The 26,701-nt window shown below is 38.6% G+C and overlaps 1 protein-coding gene across 1 annotated transcript in view; it reads left to right on the plus strand.

Moving 5' to 3' along the window:
• SLC45A4 (solute carrier family 45 member 4) overlaps window positions 1-26,701 on the plus strand; it is a 62,682-nt gene that overhangs the window by 20,786 nt on the left and 15,195 nt on the right. Inside the window, exon 2 of the mRNA XM_056482833.1 lies at window positions 5,416-6,035. Coding sequence (XP_056338808.1) covers window positions 5,792-6,035 — 244 coding nt within the window. The 5' untranslated portion in view covers window positions 5,416-5,791. The remainder of the gene's footprint in view (window positions 1-5,415; window positions 6,036-26,701) is intronic.

The following is a 26,701-nucleotide window of genomic DNA, read 5'->3' on the forward strand; positions in this document are numbered from 1 at the left end:
GCAGTGGGAGTAAGGAACCAGGGGCAAAGAAAAGGAAGAACAAACAGAACGGTGCTCTTAGAGGAAGTACTTGTTTATACCAGCTTAAAGTGATTGAGAAACCTGGAGTGTAGGCAGTGGAATAAGCTGGTGATGTGTTTTATGTGATATTTCTTTACAAGATCAGTTACCTGATCTTATTGAGGAATTTTTAATGTATATTGGGAATGACAAGGCTTTATAAGGTGGTGAAGCCATGCTTGCAGAGGGATTGAAGGTCAGCCTTGCCTTTAAGAACTGCTCTTTTACACCAGCATTCTCTCTGTCTGTTGGTGTGGTGGAGCACAGAGCATTTGAACTCAAAACACCAGCAATTATGCTTGGACAAAAGCCATATTACCCTTGAAAAGGCACAAGCCCAAACGATGTGTCCTTTCACAAGTCAGATGCTGAAGCAGAATCCATTGTCCACTTTGCATTAAATCGTGGAAGAAATAATAAGTGATGTTTGTCTGCAACACATGGTAGAGGTGCTCAGCCAAACATTTATTTAGCCTGAGGGAAACACAGATAAACTCAGAATGCCTTTCTTTCTAATGCTAATATTAAAGCTAAACTTAAATCAGTCTAGATAACTCTTCAAGATACGGCCAGATTACTTGAAAACCTGAGCACAAACCAATTTGGCAGAAAAGTATTTGACAAATAAATGGAATGGCTGGGCACTTACAGGCTTGTCAACCTGACATGATTCACAGGTGAAATAGTGTGGTTGCTAGCATGGATGTCTGTGGGATGCGCTCATTGAAGCATTGGAGGAGGGTAAGCTGTAAGGCTCTGGGAGGAATGAAAATCTCCTATCAGACTGGCAGCTTCTGCAGTCTTACGCTTTTTTCTAAGTAAATATTTGAATATTTCATGAAGAAGTATAATTACTTGGGGTTTTTTTGTTTTTTGGGGGGTTTTTGTTGTGCTGAGTAGAATGGATCACTGACAGGTTCTAATGGGGCAATGACAACTGTGACCAGAATTATTAAAGCCTATTTAAATTCTGTAATAACTGATTAATTGGTTCTTGGCTATTTTCCCTTGTGAAGGTAGTGGTAAACAATGAAAAGTCATTGTTATGCAATGATGGCTCAAGTTGTCTCTTCATCCTTCCTTTCCACATCAAGAAGGTAAAATTCATTTAAACTGTAGAATATTTGAGTTAGAGTAATTTGTGCATCATTCGAAAATAATTCCTGTGAGCAAAACTGAATGTAGCTCATCATGATTTGAGACAACTTTGATCAGTCTGTATCCTTGCATGTAAAAGAGAGTCATGATAATGGAAGAGACAGAGATGGAAGACAGGAGATAACAACTATTAAATGACTAGAAGTTAATGCAATAAACTTGAAAGAAGAGGATGAGAAATTGAGTAGTTTCTCTGTTCAAGCCTCTCCGTTTTTCCCTAGATATTCAGTAGTGCTTGGACAGAAGTGTTACCATCATTTTCAGTTTGCTCATTCCACTGTTTCTTAGGCACTGCTTATTTTTCTCATTGTCTTGGGTTTTTATAATTCATGCATACCACCTTTTCTGAGATTGTTTCTTACACCAGTAAATGCCTGAGGGAATGTCCAATGGCTTTATGGGAAGAAAACCTTCGGAAAGATTTGAAATCTTCTCATGCTATCCAGTTGGGCCCATTTAACTGTTTTCTACTTTATTACAAGCCAAGCTTTATTACAGCTCAAAAAAATGTGTGTGATTACCTGAAACGTGCTGTGTACTCCACAGCTTACAGTCATATACTTTGGCACTGGATCATAAATTCTAGTTAGTTGTCAAACAGTGCATTCCAATTCCTTGTTAGCAAGAAAGATCTGAAAACATGTATCAAAAATAGTTCAGTCTTAAAAGAGTTGGGCGGGATCACTGTAAACCTCATTTTATTTTAGTATTGATGGGCGTACTACCCGTCTGCTGACCTCCAGATGGTGGTATCACAAATGCAGGAGCACTGCTTGTCAAAACCCCAAGTCCTGAACTTAAAAACGCACTGAGATGTGTGATAGAAGTCATTTGCCCGAGGCTTCATGTTGTATAATTGTGTAGCATGAGCTCTTTGTGCATCCTAAGCATCATAGTGCTCCCTAGGGAAAAGAAAACCATGGAATTTTGTGGTCTACAGATATGACCTATATAACACTTCCTCTTCTTTGGCAAACCTTGATGAAAGGCAGTGATTTTCCTTTGGTTCTTTGATGGTTCACAGGTTCTGTCTGTGTACAGTACCTATTTGAGGCTCAGGATTATTGACTTGCCAAGCCTGTAACATGTTTTGTTTGACACAGTCATATTATGCCTCAGTAGAAGGTGGGTAGTAAAAGCATAACAGATAAGACTGCAAGTAATTTGAGAAGCTTTACAGAAATTTGCTTAGAGATTAGGTTTTGGAATATATTACTTGCCTGTTTTGTTGGAATATTAACTATTGCTTTATAGGTCTTTGTCATTACTAAAATATTGCCAAAGGTCAGGGCAAAACAGGTGCAGTTAAGCTGACAAAGAGCCAGTGTCATCAGTCCCCTCCTCCCATAAACACTTTGCAAGATCAGAACAATTTCTGTATCTTTCTGGATCTCTTGACACCCAACCTGTGTACAATGCACAATGGGAATCTCTTCCCATGGATGAAATTCTTCATTCTACTGCTTTATTTGTTGTTAGTTATGAAAATGCCCTTGAAAACCAGCCATGAAAAACAATTAGTGCTGGATGCAGATATCAGAGAATTCTGCATTGGTATTTTAATCCAGATTCTCTTCAGGTACCATTTACTTTGGAGTTCTGTATAAAAGCCTCTGTTATATTTACTTCCATCAGGTAAATGAATTTGTCTCCCTCTTTGAGAAGAAAGAATGCTACTATTCAAACTTGCCAAAATAAAAATGAACTTGGAAAAAGCAGTAGCAGAATATATCTCAGTCTAAAATGAACATGAACAACTAAGCAGGGCTTAGGAAAGAACTGAAGACCTTTCTGAGAGGCTCTTGTTATTCTCTGGCTCTTGTATTAAACATGCACTTGGAGTCAGATGAAAGTGCGGCAGGAAGTCTAGCCTTATGCTTACCACAAAATTGACATAATGGAACAGTAATTCTCTGTTCTTTTAGATAAAACCTGTCCATTGTGCCTCCTCCTATTGCACTTGAACACTATAACTGCTTCTTCTGGCATATTTAAAATATGCTGTTCTTATCTGTGTCAATTACAGCTTCAAAGTCTGCCTCCATCTACCACGCATTATTCCTGGCTCTTAAATTATGTGATCACTCCCCATCATCTTCCACTTCAGAAATAACTTTTTCAGTCATCCCTTAAGAGCCTTGCTCAAATGGGCTAAATCTCAGATATCCGCTTTTGTCCTGCCTCTTTATCCTTTCCTAGGACAAATGCTCCTGGCTTGGTGTCATCCTCCTTGCCATGTGCAGGCTGGCCCAGTACATCACAGAATATTCTGGAGTGATGAACTTCAGTGCCTCACCCTGGAACTGTATATAGAAGGAGGTGTTTAGGGAGAGGGAATTAAATCCTTCACAGTGGGGGAAATCAGGCATGAGAAAACAGAAGAGACTTTAAAGCCAGATTGTGCAGGAGAGTAATCCATGATCCTTAGTCTGTAACACAACATACATGGTCTGCAGATTTTTGAATAATAAGAGCTAATATGTGCTTTCAAATTCTGCTGAATGTCATGATGCCTGAGTCTGCCAGCAGTTAAACATTTTATGACTAGTCTGTAATTAAAATAATTGCTCCTACTCCAGAACATATATTTTGTAGGCTTTACTCACTCAGAACTTGTGTTATGTAAGGTGGATTTTTTTTAATACACAGAGTACTTTACATTTATGATAAACTACTTACATCTTAATTTCTGTTAATACTGAGTGGGTAGTGAAATGCTTTCCAAGTCCTTTTTGTTATGAGCTATTTCATGCTTATAGAAAAAAAAAACAAACTTGAGCTTAAAACTTGGTTTATAGAACTAGTTCAGTATTTTAACTTTCTCATGGAATTTAAAGGTTTGTCCAGCACAAAATAAGATTTTAGTATTAGTTTGTTGTTGAGGTGATCAAATGTGAGAATTCCAGTAATTGGAGAGCCTGGAAGAAGAAAAGATGTGGACCAAAAAAGATGCTTTTGAATGGAAGAACAAAATATGTGCAATAAACATCTTGAAGGACGGCATCAGCAGGAGAGTGCTCAAGATGGTGTTCTCATAATGCACTTTTAGTAGAACAATGTGTCAGGTCACACTGAGACAGAGCTGCTCTTGTGATGTACTTCATACACTGAACATGGCAACTGTTTCCTAAGGCTCAGTTTTAGGCTTACCACTTAATGATCTGCTGTGTGCTCAAGCCCACAAAGAGTTTTTGTTGCTGCAACTGAAGAGATGGGGAATTGCAGCATGGGGATTTCTACTGAGGCCAGCTTTGCTGCCAGAGCCAGTGTTTCATGGAACCATATCCCTGAGGGGTTTTGTCCTGGGGTCACAGCCCAGTCACCCTGTGTGCAGAGATGCATCCTTCTAATACAAACTTTATGTAATCTGACTTTTCATAAGATGCTTTGTTTTCTTCTCCTAAGTGCTTGAGCACATTTTGATTGGCATAGTGCAGTATTTGTACATCTGCTTAGATTTTTGTCTATGGCACAAAAGAGTGGAAGGTACAGAAGAAGCTCATCTTGCCTTGTTAGAATGTATTTTAATAGTTTTAATGTGTAAGATATTGTACCATTCTGCTTTCATAAATTTCAGCAGCCTCACAGGATGTGGGAGTAAGATGCTCTGGTCTTGTGTGCAAAAAGAAGATGAATTCATATGCTGTTTATACCTTCATTAAAGTTTAAATATTTAAATATCAATCCTGTTATATTCATAATGGCTTATTTTGCTCATGCTTTCTTGAGAAATATCTTCAGTATAAAATGGTGTGACAGTTACTGCAAAGTAAATTGCAACTTCTAAAAGTCTAAATGGAGATGTCTGTGTGATGGTAATTGATGAATCATCTTCCTGGCATAGAACTGGAATATCCTATGCTGTTTCTGAAATGCAACCTGCTTTAAATTTCCCAGAATTTGTCTTGTGCTCAGTGTTCTGAGGATCTTGGACAAGTACCCTGACATTCTTCTGTGGCTTTGTGTAGGACCACAAACCAGAGGAACTGGAGTACAGTAAAGCATCATTTAAATACAAGGCACAACTGCTTTTCAATGGAAAGTGCAGAGGTAGGAGGGAATGTGGAATAAAGGACCCTACACTAGGCAAGGACAATGGAAAGCATGAAGCAGGAAATAGGTTATATGGTTAAGGGGGGGGACACAATATCCTGAAAAATCCTATTGAAATTTTTAAATGCTTGCTTTTTGTTGCAGATTAATCAGCCACTCGATGGGGATTAACAGTGGAACACCTGTTTGTGTCGCCTTTCCACCTCTGTGCAGCACGAATAACAACTTCAGCACTTCTTCAATAATAATTATGAAACTGGTATTAACTGAATGGCAATTATGGATTTTTAACTCTAACTCACAGTAAACCAGCAAGCCATATGTTGAAATTCCTACCAAATAGCTTTTCATTCTTAATGTCTCGTATCTATACAAGAAGTTGTAAGATACCTGTTTGTACAAGAGGAATATAAGCATTACTTGCCTGAGGAACAGAAGCTGAAAGAGAAGACACCCTAACTTGTTCGTGGAGTTATGGTAGTATTATTTATATAGCTATAACAAATATATATCTATTTTTATGGTAATGAAAATGGCTCCTCAGAATGCTGACTCGGAATCTATGCAAGTTCAAGATCTACCTGTGGCACAGCTTCAGAAATCAGAAAACAAGGAGAATGAAAGTAGGGAGGAGACCATTAGTGAAGGATCCATAGACCGGATACCGATACGCCTGTGGGTGATGCATGGTGCAGTAATGTTTGGCAGGGAATTTTGTTATGCCATGGAGACAGCTTTGGTAACACCTGTATTGTTACAAATTGGTAAGTAATTCTCGTTTCTGTGAGTCAAAGCTTTCTGTATATTTTGACATTGATTGAAACCAGACAAAGAGGGAAGATGCATCTGCTAGCTAAAGGTACACAAGGTAAAAAGGATTTTGGTTTTCCTTAGTGTCTCTAGCACAGATTCAACTGTGTGATCATGTTTAAATGGGAAGGATTTCTACATGCTTTCATCTGTCTAATATTGCTTCCCTCTGTAAAAAATGTAACCTGATTCTACAATTCTCTACTACAAGGTAAGTATCCTAGAAACTAGAAGTACTATTAAGCTATAAAGGATTGTAGTGAAGCATTGTTTTAATTTATGGAGAAATGCTTCAGGTTACAGTACTTTAGAATATTTAAACAGATAAATTGTTTTTTTCCAGTGAACTACTGCATTTATTTCTAACGACTAGAGAGTCTTGTTTTATGTGATTAATCTGCAGTTTAAAGCATGTGAATACACATGAATAAACTATGATACCAATAGCCTTAGATGAAAAGGGGGGAGTGGTGGGGTTTAAAATGGAGTAGTCAGTGTTAAATTTCATGGTGAAAATTGCCATTAGGTTTCGAATAAACTGTTTACATTGTTAAGACTATCTGATACTACCTTTATCAAATACAGAAACTTGTCAATTATATATCAGAGAATATTACCCAACATGGAATGGAAATGCCAGACTGAGTGGAGAGTAAACCAGCTATGTGTGTGCACTGTATAATTGTCTATATATCTGTATATTATATGTTTGCTTTGGCTTACCTGTGCAGGTGTGCCTTACAGCTTGCTCAGCTCTGGCCAAACAGAAGCACTCAACCAACTAAACAATAATGTTCAATGAATACTGTTTACAACATTGTTTAAAAATTTGTAGGTTAGCATCTTGAATGAAACACATGGGGGAGTTTTTGTTTGACATGAAAAAAAAAGGCATTTTAGATTAGATTCAACTTGTGAGCATGTGATGTGTAAGTCCTTTAATGCAGTCTTCCTGCAGTTAAAAATGTGTTTTCATATGAAATTGCTAGTTGGTTTGTTTTGAGTGAATGGAGTCAATAATCAGTGCAGTTGGTGCCATGGGAGATGCTGATGAGTTAAGGCTCTATGTTTTCCTGAAAATTTTAATTTTAAGAGTTCATCAGATGGTCTTCATGGATCTATTGTTTGCATAGTTAAAACATTCTAAAAAGCTCCAAAAAAAAAAAAAAGAGTTTTCATGATCAGCCTAACTTGCTAGATAAAACACATGCATCTTCATCTAGGATGTAAATTCTGAGGTTTTGCCTTTTGGGTAAGTTAAGATTTAGAGACTTCAGTCCCTTGTACTGGCAGCATTGATTCAGTAGCTGTCTACCATAAGCTCAAAAACTTGCATCCTGCTTTGCATGGAGATGATCCCTGGTTTTGTAAGTGACCTGTACATTTTTGTTTGCTTTGTTTGTGCTGGCATTTGGATGATTAAAATGTATGGCTGGCTAAGCTGACTTTACCTTACCATAGAGTAAGGTCAGACAGTATAAATAAACCATTCTCCTAATTACTGACCCCTTTTCCAGTTTACATTTCTTTTGTGAGCTTTTCTAGCTGTTTCCTCCAGATAGTTGAGAAATATCTCTTCCTCCCCTAACCCCACTGATCAAAATAACATTGGGATTTGGGGGAAGGGAAGAAGAGGGCTCCCACTTCTAGAAAAGCTACAAATCGACAAAGTGATGTCAAAGTCTGTGGGGATGCAGCAATGGTGGTGCAAGCCGCAGAGATTAGAAATGGGGGTAGCAATTACAAATGTCAGTGCTTTGAGAGTTAATTGAAATCTTTCTGCTTGGCTCCTGTGCCCCCAGCAGGGCTGAAAACAATGTTGATTCACTGAAAGGTTAAGTTATTCACGGGTGACTTATCTGGCCTCTTTGTTAATTACCTCTTACATGGTTCTGTTTACCTTTATCAACCTCAACATCTGTCTGCCTCAGCATGAACTATATTTATTCCTCACTGGAGGGGGTTGCAATATAGCTGTCAAACTGATGTAATATTCCCTTTGCTTCTTGTTTTGGTAAAAGCAAAGATCAGTTTCTGTAAGATTAAATTGGCTCAAGAAACTATATTTGAGAATTGGCACCTGGGGACATGTGGTGACTCAACCAATTTTGCTTATAATACACTGAAGAACAAGAAGCCTTTTGGGTATCTCAAAAAAGATTACACAGTGTGTTGAATATTAACAATTAAACTTTGCAGTGTGTGCATGTGCTGTTCTGTACCTGGGGAAACTTTGGTCACTGAAATAATCTAAGATTCTTATCAGATACCACCATGAAAACCTTAGGCACATTAATATGGCATGACACATTTTCTGCTTGCAAGTATTTGACTTTCTTTTCAGTTTGAGTACCCTGAATCATAGGTGTAGTTATGATTTGGCTGATGACCAACCTGTCCTACTTGTTCTGTAATCCACAAGATTTTATCAGCTGAAGGAGACGGAATCTCAGGTGGTCCCTTTCCAGTTCAGTGGTGGTTGAACTCATTGTGTTTAAGTTTCCTGAAGTTCTCAAATCTTAACAAGAGAACTTGAAAGCATCAGTGGAAGCTGCTTGACTCAATGCATACTGTGAATTGGAAGAGTGCAGAAGCACCCAAGTTACTGCAGCTCTACTAAGAGAAGTCCTGATTTCTGACTTTAATAATTGTCTTTATTGCTATAATGTTACATTGCTGTGTCAGAAATGCAGCTACAAATCTGTAACAGCCTTGTAGTCATAACTGGGCTTTAGTAGCCTAGCAACAAGTACAAGCCAAATATATATTACATGGTTTTTTTTTATTACAGCTTGCTCTTGGTTTCTGAGTATCTGCAGTTTAAGAATTCAAAATGAAGTGGTGAACTTGTTAAGAATTCAAACAATGTAAAAATGTGCCAAATATGAGAATTCCAGTCAGAGTCCAGATGAAATTATATTAGTTGACACTTGCAGAAGTTATAATCTTCTAAAATCCCCATTAACCTTTTTGGGACCTGTTCAATAAGCAGTTTCTCCCAGCCAGCATTAAATTTTACCAGAAAATAAGCTTTCAGCACTTTCAGAACTTAAGTTTTACTTGTTCATGAGTCTACGGATTTTGGGAAACTGAGTGATTCGTGTTATTCTTGAGTACTAACACTGCTGTTTGCTTCCCCTGCACATAAACTACAAATTCCATAGGAGCTGGATGAAGCCTTTGTCTTCTGAAACATCTGGTACTTAATGCTGCTTATCTGTGAGAGGGAATTAAAATCCCTGCTATTGTTTGTAAATGACAGTGTATTTTCTTCCATCATTAAACTTGGCTTCTAAGGATTAAGTCTCTAAAATCATCTCCAGTTCATAAGTTCATGGAAGATTTGGATATATTATAAAATTATTTAGCACAGGATTTTGCTTGAATAAAAGCAAAAGGAAGAGAAACCAAAGACTGGTATGGTGTGAACTTGGAGAAACTGCTCTTTGAAGACTTGTTCAGTGAAATCACAATACATTGCTTGTGTTAAAAACACTTTAAACCATTAATAAATACAGTAGTTTCAGATTATTTCTACTTTAATTCAAATAAAATTTTTGTTTTAATACAAGATGTAAATCCATTTTAGTTCTTCTGAAATATGGGATCCATGTATCTGTTTAATTAGGTCTACGGAAAAAAAAATCTGTATTTTGTGGCTTGGGGTGGCTGCTGCTTTCAGCATGAAAAACTTACTGTCTGACTAATGAGTAGTGGTAGCTGTAAACATGAAATTGCACATTTTATATTTATTATGATAAAAGCTTTGTCAAGCCTTTACTGTTGCTTCAAAGGCTCTTTCAATGCTATTGAGTTTTTTATGAATAGTTAATAGGCACAGAAGTGACTGTCAGCATGAGAGCTCTTCCTCATTCCCCTGCATAAATTAAATATATTACACTAGTGCTCTTTAAAAGTATCTATCTACATTTGCATAGTTTCATAAGGGAACATAAGGAAAATGAGTTTACATGTGCTGCTTACCTTTGTAATGTCACTTAAATTTAAGGATGTTTGTCTGGTGTGCTGCAGCAATAGCTGTGTTTTTTTATGAATTTCATATCTGAGTGCTTCTCTGTGATGGCATCACTTTGTTTTACTGTGAGAGAGTTAATGGATTCTTGCAGTAAACATTGGCTAATCTAGCATTAAATATTTAAGTTGGACACTTTAAGCTTAAACCTGAGCATTAGTGTTGTTTTTAGGCAATAACACTGAAGACTAGAATTTCTGGAAATTGAGTATTTCACTGCTAATTATTAGATTTTACTAAAAAGAAAGGCTGAGCTATGCAGAGCAGAATACCATAGATTATTGTTGTTTCAAAAGTATGTCTCTTATTAGATCCTTTCAAATCAGCAAAATGCTGTAGTTGCTCCAGTCTTATATATGTAGGAAAACTGTTCAGGGGTTTGGGCTATTTTACAGCTAAAGCATTTAGATATAATATCTAATAAAAATACAATTATCTAACCTTCAAAATTCATCTAGCCTAAAGCTTAGCAGAGTGTGCATAAAGGGTCTTGAAATCTAGTTCATGTGAAATTGCCAGTATGGAAAAAGTATGTTAAGCAATAATTCAAACTGCTGATTTTGAGAAATCTCTGTGGTAGCTGAGAACTCATTATGCAGGAGAGATTCAGTATTCCAGAATGAACTCTTTTAGTTTGCAATAGAAATGTAGTTTTGATACCTGCCTGAGAAGAATGCTTGTAGGTAAAGGGAGATTATGGGGATGTATTTAGAAACCAGGCATGAAATGTTGCAGATGAATTGGCTTCTAGGTCTGTTTTTTCAAAGGAATTAAGGTATCAATTGCTGACTTAATTCAGTGTGGAAACAGATAGCCTTCCTAAAGGCTAAACCTGAGATCAAAGGAAATCTAAAAACCCAAAAGATCTCTTGGGGAGAAGGGAGCAAAGAGCTGGATTGGCTGTTAGGGGCTGCCTATACTTTAAGTGAAAAAGAACTGACTGGGTGGAAAGCCTCTTGCAGATGGAGGAAGCTCTTCAACACAAAGCAGCACTGAGTCTTTCAGCTCAGCTTGAGTAGTTGAGTTTGTTCCTCATCTCTGCCAGAGGTTACATTAAGGTTATGTATTTTTAACTGTCTTTCTGCAAAGCTGCATCTTTCATTTCAGCTGTGTCCTACCTTACCTTGTCTTACCAGGAAGAAACTGAATTGCTATAACCTGTCTTTTGATTCCCAGGGTTAAATTCCTGTTCAATCCAGCTGCATCCGTGCTCTCAGGCATGGCTGCATTTGATGCTGAGAGTGAATTGCAGGATCTGAATTTCTCTTTGGAAGAATTAATGGTTTGAGAGCTGACCTGTCCCAAGAGAGGGCTGTACCACAGCTAACCCGAGGGCAAGAACTGAATATACAGTTAATCCAGAAAACCTGGATAATAAACAACTAAATCCTTTTTTCAGCCTTGTTAGCTTTAGAGTTAGTCTGTCAAGATCATGTAAAGTTGTATTCACATCTCATGTGGTGGAATGTATAAGACTGTAAATACTGTGCCTGAGGCTTGTTAATTGCTCTATAAAACCTCCCCACCTATCTTTTTTTACTTATTGACGAATTTTATGCCCACTAAGGGGTTGTGTAAGACTAATTTTACTGTACTTTTTTTAAACTAACAAGCAAGTCAGGCTTTCATATCATGTATCACTCTTACATAAAATATCTTTTGACCTCAAAGCAATAGCAGCACAGATTTTGAGCACAGATAGCCTTTAATGGAAGCTTGGGTTAAAGCTATATTTAAAGCCCTTTTAAAAGAAAGATGCTATGGAACTGTTAAGATTTTTAATCCTGGGGGCAGTTAGGGGCATGTGCTTTATTTCCTTATGAAGGCAAATGCCATGTGGTTTGGCAGTTGTGCAATAGCTGTTCCTTACAGCATTTTTTATATCAATGTTCTGTTTTTCTTTAAGTAACACTGAATCTGGCCTTCAGAGGCATCACTGATAACACATGGCAGATTTTCAGCTGGGTAATGTGAGGATTCCTGCTGGCTTTAGAGTCCTACAGACTGTGAGTTTGGATGAAAAGCCCTTTCTAGGAGAGGGAAGTTGAGTGTAAATGGCTTCAGAGGCTTCTCCCATAGCATGAAATATGCTTCCTATTACTACTTACCAGTAGGTAACTTTTTGTTCCCCTTTTTTTTTTTTTTTTTTTTTTTTTTTTTTTTTTTTTTCTGAATAAGGCTTGCTGGAGAAGCTACTTCTAAAATAAGGTTAATACTTATTATGGTCCTGCGTTTTCCCATTCTAAATATTTAACAGAATTCCTTGAGCTTTTAACTGTATACTGTGGGAATGTTAGTGTGATTTGGTTTTTTTCCCCCCTAGCATAAAGAGTATTGACAGTAAAAGCTGTTGTGTGAACATGCTTTTCTTCTCAGAAGTTTTCATTTTAAGAGTTTGTGTGGTCTGAGGTTAGAGCAAGTGACCAGTATATGATACAAGGACAGGTCTGAAAACTGTGGGCTGATAGAAGCAGCACAGTGGAGGGTAAAGCAAAGCAAACTGTGTAAAAAAGGCAGGCTGTCAGTGAAGGATGGAGGTTTAAAAGCAATTTTTGATTTCATTGTCACCTCTGTTCTTCAAATACTTTTTTTTTCTGCAGCAATAGACATTTTTGCCTGTGATTTGTCAGATGAGCTTGAAGCCTCCAAAAATAATCACTCTCTAAGAAGGAAATTTACATCTCTATCCTTATATAGCTACTTCTTCCTAGCTGTAAATATTTCCTGTCCAGCATGCTGCCTATCTGGCATAGCCAAGGATTAGGAAGGCTAAGCTGTTTGGCATGACTAGGTGTACTTTGAGATTTCTGTTCCCTTTCTTTCCCAAATTCCTTTTCTCCTGCCCAAAGATCTAGTAAAGCACAGAAATAAGGACTTACCACTGCTGGAAGCTAATGGTGGTGAACTGGGTATGGGACCATATTAAACTAAAGCTTTTTTAAATTTAATTTTAGGTTTCATATCAGCCAATAGCATTAAATTCTTTTTTCAGTCTATTGTAAACAGGGTTTTTACATCTCTCTTATCACTGGGTCACCAAACTGACTTGAAATTCTTTCTTCTCACACATACCAGACCCACCTTCTTGTGACACTCAAGGCAAACCTTTCTGCTGCTTTCAAGGGCAGTTCTAGAGTAGAAATGGGCACAGATGGGAATAAAGGAACTGCAGGATCTCCAGATTTTTACCAAGGTTTTCTGTGAGTGGTGGGAAAAGATGAGAGAAGTAGAGACAAACTTTGACCTCCTGGAAATGCTCTAAAATTGAATGGTTTTAAACACACATTTACGCAACATCTTTCTTAGCCTAAACCCTTCCTCTTAATCTGCTTTCCACCCACATGCCCAACATCTCTTTATACTTCTGTCTAAACACCCTCGTCTGAAACAGGATGTCAGGAGAAGCCTTGAATGTACATGCATGAGTTTTTCTGCTCAGAATTTGAGTTTAACCCTCAGCTCTGACTGAGAGGTAACTTTGCCATAGCAATAACAGGAGAAACATGATAGTGCTTCCATGCTCCTCATTACAAAGTAATTGGTACCAGGGCAATTTTCCAGCAGGCAATTGCCTATTCTTTACTGTGAAAAGAAATCTTTCAGCTCTTGGATAGAGTTCTGGTGGCAGAGACTTGCAGATGCAGAAACTGAGATTTGGATGCCCAGCATTGGAACTGGCAATCCCACAGCTTTCTTCAGTGGGTTTCTGTTGAATATGGACTGTGAGACAGGTTATGAAATGGGAATAGCTGGGAACTCATTAGTGAACAGGAGTCTTACTTTTCAAGGAAATAGAATTAAAGGCACTTTGGAAATGAAAAGAGTGTCAGCAGGCCAACTCATGAAATGTTTTAATATAGGATTGTCAGAGCTGCAGCCCCTTGAGCTCTGTTCCCTTTAGTCTCCTGTGTGTTTGTTGCAAGAGTCTTTCTGTTGTAATGCCCCTCTGGGACCCCATTTAATCATCCTCTTTTCACCAAACAACAGCTGAAGAAGTTTCAGATATACTTTCCTGCAGGCTTTTTGCAAAAAATTATTGGAAATGTCTTGTGCTACTGATTTATTTGATAATATTTAATACAAGTCCATTTAACTAAATAGGGAAAATCCATGTTATGAATTATGTCTGCATTGGTTTGGATAAATGTCCTACAGCTCATGTAATTCCATAAACATCTTCCTCTCCCTGAAGTCTTGAGTAGCTGAGGACAGAGCAGCACAAATGCAGACTTTTCAAAAAAAAATAGATTAAGCCAACTCTGTTATTTAGTGATCTTCAGTTGGAGCCTCTAGGTAAATTTTTTGCAGTGTAGTAGATGCAGAGCATGTAAACCAAAGAATTTGAATCTGAGTTTCTATTATTTTTAGGGAATGGTGATTGCTGGGCTACAGTTTTTTTTCAGCAAAGTTAGGTGCAAATGTCCCATCATGAGGCAGTGCAGTTGCCTTTATTATGCCAGTAAATTTGTATAACTTCTGCACAGATCATCTTTACCTTGAATTCTTATCCTCCCCTGAATCCCAATGTCTGTTCTTTCTGGCTCAAGTAATAATCTGAGCTGGATAATTTTCTATGTGTTCTCTGTATTGGATGTATAAAAACACTAATTTCCTGCTTTTATCAGCTGTTCTGCTCTGTAAACAATGGTCTTTCAATAATTCAGTCTATCAGAATTGAACTTGCAACCCCCCACCCTGCCCCCAGACAGGATAATCTGTAAATTCCAAAAATATCCTTTAAATGAGCTCTTGATCTGGAAGTGTTTTAATACCTCTTACAAATGTTATATCTGGGCACTTCTGAAAATAAAAGTTCTTTGGAGAATAGAGATCAAGTTCATGCCCTTAAGAGTTCGTGTAGGTGGCAGGAAAATAAATATTAAATTGTATATTCTAAAATTAGTATTAAATGTGGGCACACTGGGAAAAATATGCATTAATTTAAACCAAAGTGTCTTGAGTATTCAGTTAAATGGTTGTTTACTGGGGTTAAGTAGTTGTAGTGGAGACTGTTGTGGTATTCATTATGTTTTCTTTGCCTGATTTGGAAAGTCAGAGTCAGTGTCCTACCAAGCCAGACATTTTCTGGCAAGGAAGAGTCATTACAGGCATACCTGCTGTCTTATATGGACTGCATCAGGTGACTTCAGAATGATTGTTTATCATACTCAGCTGCAATTTAAACAATTTATGCAGTGATTGGATGTCACTGAAATATCTGATCTGCTGTTTTCTTCCAAGCTGCAGCAGAAAAGAACAGCAGATGCAATGTGCTTTGCTCTTTTTTTCTCCCCTTAAGTCATTATTCTGCAAAACTTTAAACAAATACATTTCTGGTTGCTAGACTTTGGTGTTAGTTTATCACCTCTGTAGTGGTTCTGCACTACATGTGCTGTTTTAGAAAAAAGAGTTTGGGTATTGCTGTAACATAGAACATTTTGTAACATAGAATTATGGAATGGCTTGAGCTGCAAGGAACCTTCAAGACCATCCAGTTCCATCCCCCTGCCTTGGGCAGGGAACCTTCCACTGGACCAGGGTGCTCAGAGCTCTGTCCAATCTGGCCTGGGACATTTCCAGGGATGGAGCAGCCACAGCTTCTCTGGGCAGCCTGTGCCAGGGCCTCACAGGGTAGAATTTCTTCCCAATATCCAATCTAAACCTACCCTCTAACACAAAGCAAATAATACTTATTTAATACTGACCTTAAATAAGATCAGAAGGAAGCTGTCATCTGTATGAAATTAAAACAGAAGTTAAATTATTTTCTTTCCATTACAACCAACAGAAGTATGCCAGACACATAGTTTTCAAGCCCAAACTGGCTGACATCTCAGAGGTCATGACTAGACCTGTAGTGAGCAGCAGTGTTGACATGCTGGGTCCCCCAATACGGTCTCACTGTCTAACAGTGGAGAAGCTCAAAAAGTGCATGGGGGAACGTTCAGGATATTTGAGGTTGGCACAAGAAAATAAGATTATGTAATCAGTTAAAAGGCTGAGGGTGATTCTTTCTCTGTAATTTAATTAAGCAATAGTCTATCAAGTGCTCCCCCTTCTCTGAGGTAGTCAAAGTCATGCGTCATAGATTTTGTGCCAGGGACTCCATCAGTCTGTAGAGCAGTCAGTGTGTGCCAGAGGTTATGGAGATAATTGGAGAGAAAGGTTGTTTTTCTGCACTGTGTATTCCTACCCTGTTGATGTGGCAAATGTGTTTTAAATAAGTTTTCAAATGTTTTTAAGCTGTAACCTTCAGGAGAAGAGTTTGGTACAACTTTGTCAGGTATGAAAGGATTGCCAAAACTTGCAAATTATTTAGGTTTAAATCTTAAAAATTATTCAGATTCTTTGTTGGATGACTGAATAATGCTGTGTTGCTACACCTGTAATTTACATATAACTTGCAAATATGTATAAATAACATATATATAACATATATAAAAATAGATACATATATATATAAGATAACTTGTTCCATTCCTTTATAAGTTTAATTGGCAAGAAAAATTACATGCAGAGTTATATAAAAGAAAACTGGTTTTCACAATATAATAAAAATACTTGTCTGGTTGTTGGAATAGAGTTCTGTTCTGCTTCCTCCCCAGTGGCGTCTAACTCTCGTAATTTGCACATTTGGAAAGGAAATGTTTACTGATTTTTGTGCTGCTGTGCTCTGCTTGTTTAACTTCAGGTTTTATTGGTAAATTTATCCTTCCACATGTAGCTTCACTGGTTGGGCAACATAATACATGTCAGTAAAGATCATATTTAAGGGTCTGCAATAAGAAGTATCAATTTCTATTATTTGGTGCAAAAAGGACTCCGTGGATGTCACTATCCTTCATATACAAATGCAGTTGTATAATTTTTAAACAGCTGAGTGAAGGTGGGGGAGCCACTTCTCTGGGACACAGTGAGTTATTTGGAGTGATGCCTGAGACTCTGCTCTAGTTACTAAAATTTCCTATGAGAGCAGCCCTGTAGTATGACCCTGCAAGCTCAAAATACTAAGATCAAGGGTTTTATTAACTAGATTTTAGAAGACTTCAGTGTGAAAGCAGCTCTGTTTTTAAATCTCCCCTGTACATGTATAAAACATGTTTCATGTAAGTTAATGTTCAAGCCAAAACATTAGCAAAGTTTGAAAGTTTGAGGCAGGTCCCATAAACACCAACGCTGTCTTTAATCAGCCCCAAAATTTCATCTGAGAGGATGGTTTTCTATAATGCTTTATCACAAGGCATGAATACATGAATACAGAGAAAACCCACATGTTTTGGCAGGGAAAATCCTCAGTTGATTAAAACTCTCTCTCTGATAGTCCTCATTCTAATATCTAGAGATTTTTACAACCTCTGGTGAACTGCAGTGTTTTTCCTGGAGCAATGTACATGGAAAATTGTGCCTGCAAACTCCAACATGCTGTTCATTTGTTGCAGCTAACGGGGAAAGCACTAATAGGATTTCTGTTCTGCTTGATGTAGCAACATGAGGAATTAACCTCAATAAAGGCAACTGCACAGAGAAATGCAGTTTCTCTTCAGGGATAGGTTATTTGCAAAATTTGCCTTGTTTGGGTTTTTTTAAAGCAAACAATGAAAAATTAGTTTAAAAAAATCATTGTGTTTATATATTCATTCATATAATTCAGCAACAGTTTTAAAAGAGCAAATAACTTAAAAGCAAATGCTGTGTTACCATTCTGCTAACTTTCTGGTAGTGCTTCCCAGTAGCACAGTTGTGACCAAAATGATCCCAGGCAGAGTGTTTATTCCTATCATAAACAAACCTGTGGTCGAAAAGCTTTTAGAAAGTCCAGAAGGTTGATTTTTCAGCATGGTAACAATTAACAATACCCTTTTTGTAAGCCTGTCAGGAGAATGGTGCCTTTTTGGGAGGCTTTGAGTATTGAAAAGGAAAATAAAGCACTTTGAGACTGCATGATGTCAATGGTCTAAAGAGTATAGGTAGGATAAATTCAGTTTTTTTCTTTTCTGGCAGTTTGGGGGTGAAATGGCTTTTGGAATATGAAGTGTATATTGTGTAGCTATAACATTTACTAGGTATTACTTTTTTTCTGTTGGGTCAACCAGGGTAATTATAGAAGGAGCTGCCTGCACCACCTTCTGACCCTTAAAAGGAGGATGAAAATGTGATCCCAGCTGAAACGTGAAGATCAACTGTCTAGTCACTAATCCCCAGGAAAAAAAAAAGGTTCTCAGATGGTGTCTGCAGGGGTACACAGGCCAAAAAACACCTCCATAAGTGACTGTTTTCATGTGATTTCCAAGCATGTAGTCAAGTCTATAAACTGTGGAAGGCAAGAATGATATTTATCAATGTGCAGAGACAAGCTCCTTGCATTTTACTGTCAAAGCTGGAAGTTAACTGTTTTCTTTGCTGCTTGCAATTCAAGGGTGCAAATATTGTGCTGACCAGACTCTGTCTGGCTGCCTGCTCAACAACAAAATAATTTTTTGGCTACCCTCAAGTCTGCTTGCCTTCCTTTTTCAAGTTCTGTTCCTGGATACACTGAGCAGATGCCATGCTGGACTATGTATAAGCCCTTGATTTGTTTGGCAGGGAGACCCAGATCCTTTATGATTCCCTAGGGCTTAGGAGTTGGTGGGGTGGAACAGACACTTTGGGGAAAACTTCTGCTGCAGAGAATAGGAATTAATATTTTGGTGATGCCTTCTAGCTCAGTGTTTGCTACAATGGTGGTTTAAAAATCTTGACCATGAGCAAGTCCCAGAACATTTGGGATCTCCTAGCCCTTCTGTTCATCTTGTCCTTGCTTAGTTATGTCAATCAGACTTTCACCTACCCTTGAGGTCTGGGTAGAGCAGTGTGGAATGTACTCAAAGCTTCCTTTGGGCACAAACTGCTTGCCCTGCAGAGCAGAACAGCATCAGAACAAGGAGGGCACAGGCTGTACCTACTTCTGTCTCATGGTGCTGCTGGGCCGCCCCGTATTGAATAGTCTCCCTTAAGCCAGTATGGTTTTAAATAAAAACTTGTTCTTAAGGTGAAAAGTTGTTTGTTGACCAGACTTTTTTAGGAAGTGGGAGGGTTGCTTTAATCTGGGTTAAATGCCCAGAGTTAACAGTTCAGGTTTGACTCTACTTGGAGATAAAGCTAAGGGTTAACATGAGTTTTTGGTCAGGATTTGACTCAGCCATGTAAGTAGATGGTCAAACTCCAGGGTATTAATGTGTTAATCACTGCAACAAAAGCTCCACTGTTGATTAACAGAACAGGTTGATGAAAGATTTTCTGTTGTGTGTGTAAGAACCTCTTGGTTTGGGAATTTTTAAGGAATTTGAGCCAAAGTCCTGTGTTTATAAATTTGTCGATTTTCTAACAGTGACGAAAAACGCTATCGAGCTTTGGATAAACTGGGATGCTGCATCTCTTCAGGCAACACATGTCACAGTAATTGATGTGTAATCTTGCAGCCAGAGGAGCGGGAAGTGCTGCAGCATTACGTAATGTACCCAGCCCAAGTGGGGCATCACAGACAGCTGATGCTTTTAATTACATCCCATAAGGGCAAGGCAAGGATCAGTGTGGTGAAACAGCTTATTGACTGCTGCATTCATACATGGGCCTGCATGCAGTTAGACACTTAGGGGTGAAGGGAAATGGATGCTTATGTTGTGTGTGTGACCTTTGAGTCCTGTGTCTGCAGCTTGCTTAACCAGCCAGCAACAGGAGACAGGCTGGGAATAAATACCCTGACATTGTATTGACACCCAAGTCAGCCTTGGGTGGTTCTGTGGTAAAGAGCACAACCTGTGTTTCTCTGGGACACTGAAGAAAGTTTTCGGTTTTTTACTTGATGTAAACACCTCTGTTATACCCTTAAAACTGCTCTACAGTGGTGGTTAAAAAGAAATCTTTTTATTAGTGCTGGTTCAGCACACTGGAAGTTGCATCAGATTTAATCTATATTCCATTTCAGCTCATTAAATGCTGTGATGCAAATCTCTTATTAGTGTCAAAGTGATATATTTCTAAATATTGGTTAATAAATGAGAGAGCAAGAAAAGTTAAAAACAAGTTTCTCAAGAGCCAAAAAGGACAGCACAGATAATCTAGAAAACTTGAGTGAATCCACTTCAGAAGTAGATGGGAGCCCTTGGCAATGTTGCGTTTCCTTGCTCTCTCTGCAATTTATTTTCCTGCTTCAGCATGGGGAAAGCTTGTTTGGCATTCTCAGTGTTTGAGCATAAAAGGTTTAACTTCTGTTTTAAGTAAAGCTGACACTTTACACTGTACCCTGGCAAAAATAAATAATGTGAGTTTGATAAGGTTATAATTCAGTAGAACCTATAGGAATTGCTAATTAGCTATAGTAAAAAAAAAAATCTTCAACAGCAGTTGGTTCTTTGGCCTTTCCTTGAGCAGGGCAGGTCATATGCATTGCTTTTGATTCCTCCACAGCAGCAGCAGCAGTAGCAAATAAATCAAGCAATAGACATATGTGTCAATATTAGATAAGAAAGTAAGAAACTGTATTGCCATAAAGGCAGTAAGCTAGAAACAGTCTTCTACCTTCTACCATAGGTTACCCCTGTGGAAGTAGGTTAGTAGGAGGGTTAGAAACTTTGAAATAAATAATGGAAGCTTTAAAAGCTGTGCTTGACAGCATTTATGATCATGCTAAAACGAAAATCACATTTGCCTGCCTGCAGATCAGCCCATGTGTTCTCTCTCTGATGCCTCAAACCTCAGCTGTTCCCAGGCTTTTGCTTCCCCTCTCCCCCTTCCACACATACCTTTGGCTCACTTCTCTTAACATACGCTTCTCTTTCCTGACACAGCACCATAAAACTGGGTTATAAACCAGAAATTGTCAAAAAGCCACATAAACCTTTCTTCAACTTTGGCAGAACAGCCATGCAGCAGCAGAACTTAATGAAACACTGACGACTCCCACAGTTGCCAAATATGAGAAGGGGAGGACAGTTGTAGGAGGTGGAGAAGCAGTAATTGAGCAGAGACAGAAAATGGGAGAGCTGGATGATGAAATCCTTTAAGAGGCCTGTCACTTATTTCCTTAATTCCATTTTCCAGAAGTGTTATTTAACCCACCGTGGTTGCTGCTGGCATGCTATTGCACTGGGAGTTTCAAAAGGCAGAATAGCTTTGCCAGAAGCAGATATTACTCTTCTGCAGCTTAAAAACACCTCCAGAACTCTGTATGTGAAATGCTCCACTAATATTTCTGTACTGAAGGTGTTTAAGAGCAAGGGCTTTCTTTTACTACCAGTTTAGCTGGTCTTTCAAAATAGATTATTCTAGTCTAGGTGCAGATATAATGTGCAATAGTTTCCAAATTTTTGGAAGTTAATTCTGCTGTAACAGTGTTGACTTGTTTGCATCCAACTCCTAAGGAAATCTAAAATTTTAAATACAAGTTTTAAGGAAATGTCATACAGTTTTCCTACATCTCTAACTTAATGTCATAAATTTAATTTTCCTAATAATTATTTGTTCCTGTGTCTCTAATGTAGATGCAGAATTTGTCTGGAGTCCTATCCTTATGATAGGGAGTGACTAAAGCAGAAATGCGGGTGCATTTTAATGGCTGAATGTGCTGTAGAAGGTTTGAATGTCGCAGCAATGCAGGAAGCAGGTTCCTGTCCTAGAAGACAGACAGTGCCCCAGCCCTCTCCCCTGCAAAGTGTGTGTTTGGTCCTCTGGATTTTTTCTTACCAATCCAGGGTGGCTGTCGCTGACTTCTGCTGGTAGTTTTGGAAAGACTTTTCTGCTTTTTGCCCTTGGATGTCAGGTTTTTGCAGTGCCATGTTTTTTATGTGTCTGCAATCTTTTTAATTATTTGTTCTCTTGATTATCACTTTCCTCAGTGCCCATAACCCCATCCAATGGAAAAATTGTGTCCCACAAAAAATTCTTTCTTTGCACAGAGGAGGCAGCCCTGTATATCATCCAGAGCAGTAGCAGAGCAGCTGAGTGAGCTGAGAGCTCAGCATCCCAGCCCTTGTGCAGCCATCCCTGCTGAAGAGCTAACCAGGAGGGAGAGGAGAGGCTCCTTGCAAGTGGGTGATGTTTGTGTTCCCGCAGTGCTCGGCCTGCAGAGCGCACGTACTCCTGCCTGTGAGATGTGCATAATGTGCTGACAGCTCGTGAATGTTGCAGGCTAAGCACAAGAGCTCTGGTTTGACAGGCACAGGAGGAATTTCAGGATGTGAATTTTACCAGTGGGAAGATTGAAGCCACAGTTGTGAGATGCAGTTTATGCAGTAGGTTGTTCCTGAGACACTGAACAAATCAAGATGCCTGACAGCTTGCCAAACAATCATTTTAATGTTGGAAGCTAATCAGCAATGAAAAACCTCTGTTTTGTTCTGAGTTCTTCCACCTGCTCTCTTGCAACTGAACTGAGCCTTGTGATCACAAGAATTGGTCAATTTTGCACCATTGTTGTGCTGTTCACTGCTTCTTCTAAGGGGATTCTGAACAAGTGCTCGGCTTGAGCAAATGTTTGTACAGGCTGGGCAGGAGTCGTTGAATGGAAAGCAAAATTTTCACCTAAAAATCAAGTCCTGTATAGGCTTCATTTCCTCTCATCCCAGCAGCTGTAAGACATGGTCGCATTAGAAGTGCAAATCAGAGGCTGTCTTGTCTCATGTGCTACCAGACTCTGACTTCAAGAAGTACTTAAAATTGTTTCCTTCTTAAAAGCTTGTACTCTCAATGCTCAGATCATAGTAATGGGCACTAGGAGAAATTACTGTGCTTTTTTTTAAGCCCTTCCCTGTTGGTTAGAGCTTCTGTTTCAATCCAGACGTTAGAATATAGTTTCTTATGGGTGCAACAAACTCTATGTACAAGTGCTGACTGTACCTCAGTAGTGCTCAGACCACCAGTCAGGCCTATTCCAGTGCATTGGTTCAACATGTGTTGTGGCTTAGGTATGGTTTCTCTGGCAGATCAGGGTCCTGCTCTAAGCCATTAAAAGTCCTAAAATCTGAGTGGACATAGCAAGAAGCAAAGAATATATGGTTAAAGTTTCATGGTGTCAAAACAAGCATTGCAGCTTGTTTGCAGTGAGAAACTGGGAGACATAAATGTGTGGCAAGTCTGTATTTTTATTTTAAATATAATGGAATACATATTTGGCTGGATTTTATGAAATTATTCTGAAACTCCTACACCTCATATAGATCCTCCAAAGCTAAACTGCTTGTGTTTGCAGTGGTTTCTATAATTTTTATGTTTAAGATGAAAAACAGATACCAGAGTTTGAACTTTTTCACAGCTTTTTGACAAGCATTGGTTCTGCTTGTTACAGTCCTTAAAAATAGTCTAAACAAAGCAGATCGTATAAGCAATGCAGTTTTAAACAGATCAATGTGAAATATTTTTAGCAGCCTGCAGTATTTTATACAAGGATGGAATTGTGGAATAGAAATCATTTGCAGGGCATGACAGCTTCTTGTGTTCGTTTAGAAATTTGTATGGTGTTTATTTAAAGTGTATAAACAAGTCTCTAGGTGATGATTTCTAACAAATGAAAATAGGACCTTAGCATCCTATTCCCATATCAGATCTTATTGTTAAGCTTATAAAGAACTATTTTTCCCCCAATAGAACTTATCAAAAAGAGATTTTGAATAGAAACTGCTGTATGAGACTTAATCTTTCTTCCATGTAACTCGTGACCTCACGCAGCCCTTAGACTGATGGTGACACAGTGAGCATTTCCTGTGAACCGTGAGCAGTGCTGGTCCCACTATTGTTGGGCACTTTTTTTGTCTGGGAAAAAACAAACCCTTATTTACTAGAAGCCAGTGTCCTGTTTGTTTGTAGCTGGCTGGGAAATGCCATATTACAAGGGTCTCAGTGGCAGTCGTCGCTCCTAACAGAAGCTGTTGTTGTGTTTTGCTCTTTTTCTCACTGATTTGTATGAGACTTCTGAGTCTGCCTTGTGACCTGCTCCACATTCAGTTCACGCCACAAATACTAACCTTGTTTATCCAATATGTTTTTCCGTCCTCGGTGTTTCCTCAGATTAGCTGTCAGTAAAAGGCTAAATAATAATCCTCCAGTTATTATTCCTCCCTTGTGAGGCCACCAGGCTGCTTTTCCAAGTTGGCGGATGGTGGTTTGCTGTAAGAGCTGCTACCTGGCAAGGCAAGTGTGGAGGTGGAAAATTACAGACAAAATAAAAGAACAGCATTAAGTTGGTAATGGGATGCAACTGCTTTGGCCTTTGAGTCTGAATGTGAGTCTCAGCAGCCTTTGGTAAAGGCATGTGCTGCATGGAACTACTCTTGGCCATACAAAATCAGTCCCAGCCCAGCCATGGCCTGTTCTAGGGGGTGCAGCAGCTCTCAGCAGTTGGGACATTTCACATTTGGCTGTAAGAGGTTGTGGACAGGCTGTCACATGGATGACAATCTCATGGCTGTGCTGCCTTGAAATCCAGTCCAAGCCAGCATCCGTGCATCTGTTGTGCACGTCAGAGATGGGATGCTGCAGGGCTGCTGGCCCAGCACGTAACCACAGCCAAGTTTATTTAAATACACCCCCAGCCGAGTCCTTGCCACTGAATGGGAGCGTCAGAAGGAACTTCTTGGTGTCAAAACTTTTCGCTCTGTCTCTCCATTTCTGCTTATTGCTGTCTTTCCTGCCTTAGCTGCTTTCTGAACTGTCTTCCCATTTTAAAATATTGCAAAAAATGGTGACATTCTGTAGGTTTAGCAGCATACATATACAGAGGAAAGAACCATTAGGATATGCAACTACCTTCCTCAATTTTCTAACACCCTTGCAGACAGAATTTTTATGAAGTTTCATTTGTAGAGCATTCTTGTGAGTCAGAAAACCTCTGGAAGACTTAGAGGGGTTTCTATTGTTTAGAAACAGAGACACACATACACACACAATTTCTTTAATTATTTAAATTTTCAGTCTTTTTTTTTTTTTGCTTCTCCTACCAAATCACACATGCCAACCTAAATATGTGTATCATGTATGCAGACATTTAAGATCCTAAAACCAGAACAGCCTCTTTTAAGGGAAGAATAGTATTTTGGGGTTGAGTTCCCCTTGTCTGTCTGGAATGTTCTCATTTATTTGAAATTGTCTAGCACTTAAGGAAGCTACTGTTGAAATTATGAAGGTCCTGCAAACTCTGCCAGCATGAGGGGTGAATTTTAGGAAGAGCATCTGTGAGGTACCTTTTGAAGTCTCACTTCATGGGAAAGTGGAGGTTGTTCTCAGTGCCTCAGAAAGTTCTTTCCTGGAAAACTGGTAAAATATGGCTGTGAGCTTCACAAAAGTCTGATTTCCCAGCAACAATGCTGAGCACAGACATCAGAGGTGACACCTAAATCTGTACGGGGAGAGAAGACTCTTCTGGGCACTAGAGCTCTTCAGAGTTTTGGTTCACTGTGTAGACTGAGCTTATCAATTACACGTCTCATCTTTCAGATCTAAAAGGCAAACACAAAAGGAAACTCTGGATAATTCACTTTCCTGCCATTGCTACAATGATTGCTTTGTTTGCCTGTGCATTGCTCAGGTGAGGAGTCTATCAGGTTCAAGAGGGAATTCTCCCAACAGCAGATTAATTTTTTTTTTCCTCTACTCTTAGTTTTCACCTGCTTCCCACCAGGAGTCTTCTCTAACCCCACTCAGTTTTTTTCCCCTTGAGTAACCAACTAAATTTTGATGTGACAATCTCACAGTTTACATACTTACACTAAAGCCATACATAAAGCGTCACTTAATAACTGGTAACAGTTTGGAATTCTGCATGACTGTATGTAAAACACACATGATGATTTTATAAACTGCTGACTTACTCTTGGAATGCAGTTTATCAGGGCCCTGCCACTTAGCTTATGGAAGCAGTCCCATGGCATGGCTTCTCCAGCAAGATAGAAAGCAGGTTGTGCTCATGTCAGTGATTCCTGCCATTACCCAATCTGTGGGAATGACTCGTGTTTCACTTGTAAGTTATCCCTTTCCTGTTTACTTGGGGGAGCACTCAAAGCTTTTTAGAAATTCTTCCATTTTTCTTGGCATGGGGCTATTAATTCTTGTATAGATTTTTATCATGGCCTCTTTTTCTAAAGATAGATTTTTTGGCTGCTAACGAGTAGTTCAATAAAAAAGAATCAAAGTGGTTTTTCTAAAGAAGAATCTTGAAACATAATGTTCTTAGGGTTTCAAGTGTCCTTTTTACCCTTCCATAAAAGCTACATCCCAGGCTCTGTTCTGAAATCATTGCGATTCATGTCTTCTGCAAAGTAAGCCATTTTCACTGTAAATATTTAGATTTAGGCTTTTATTTATAATACTTAGATGTTAGGAAGATCACCCTTTGCAAAAAGTAAAAATAAATTCTTCCCAAGAAAGAATTTCAGTCTCTCTCTTCTGACTCATGCATGGAAAGATAAAACTCATTAATTTTAGTCATGTATCAAAGGTTGGGTAAAAAACCTTTTTTCCTTCCTTTTACTGACCTGTAAAACCAGGCCTTAATCTGATTTTTAGTTATTACATGCAAAGTTGATCTTGAAAGCACTTGAAGTCAAGTACTGAATGTTT

This window comes from Oenanthe melanoleuca, chromosome 2 (genome assembly GCF_029582105.1).
Source record: "Oenanthe melanoleuca isolate GR-GAL-2019-014 chromosome 2, OMel1.0, whole genome shotgun sequence".
Lineage (NCBI taxonomy): Eukaryota > Metazoa > Chordata > Aves > Passeriformes > Muscicapidae > Oenanthe > Oenanthe melanoleuca.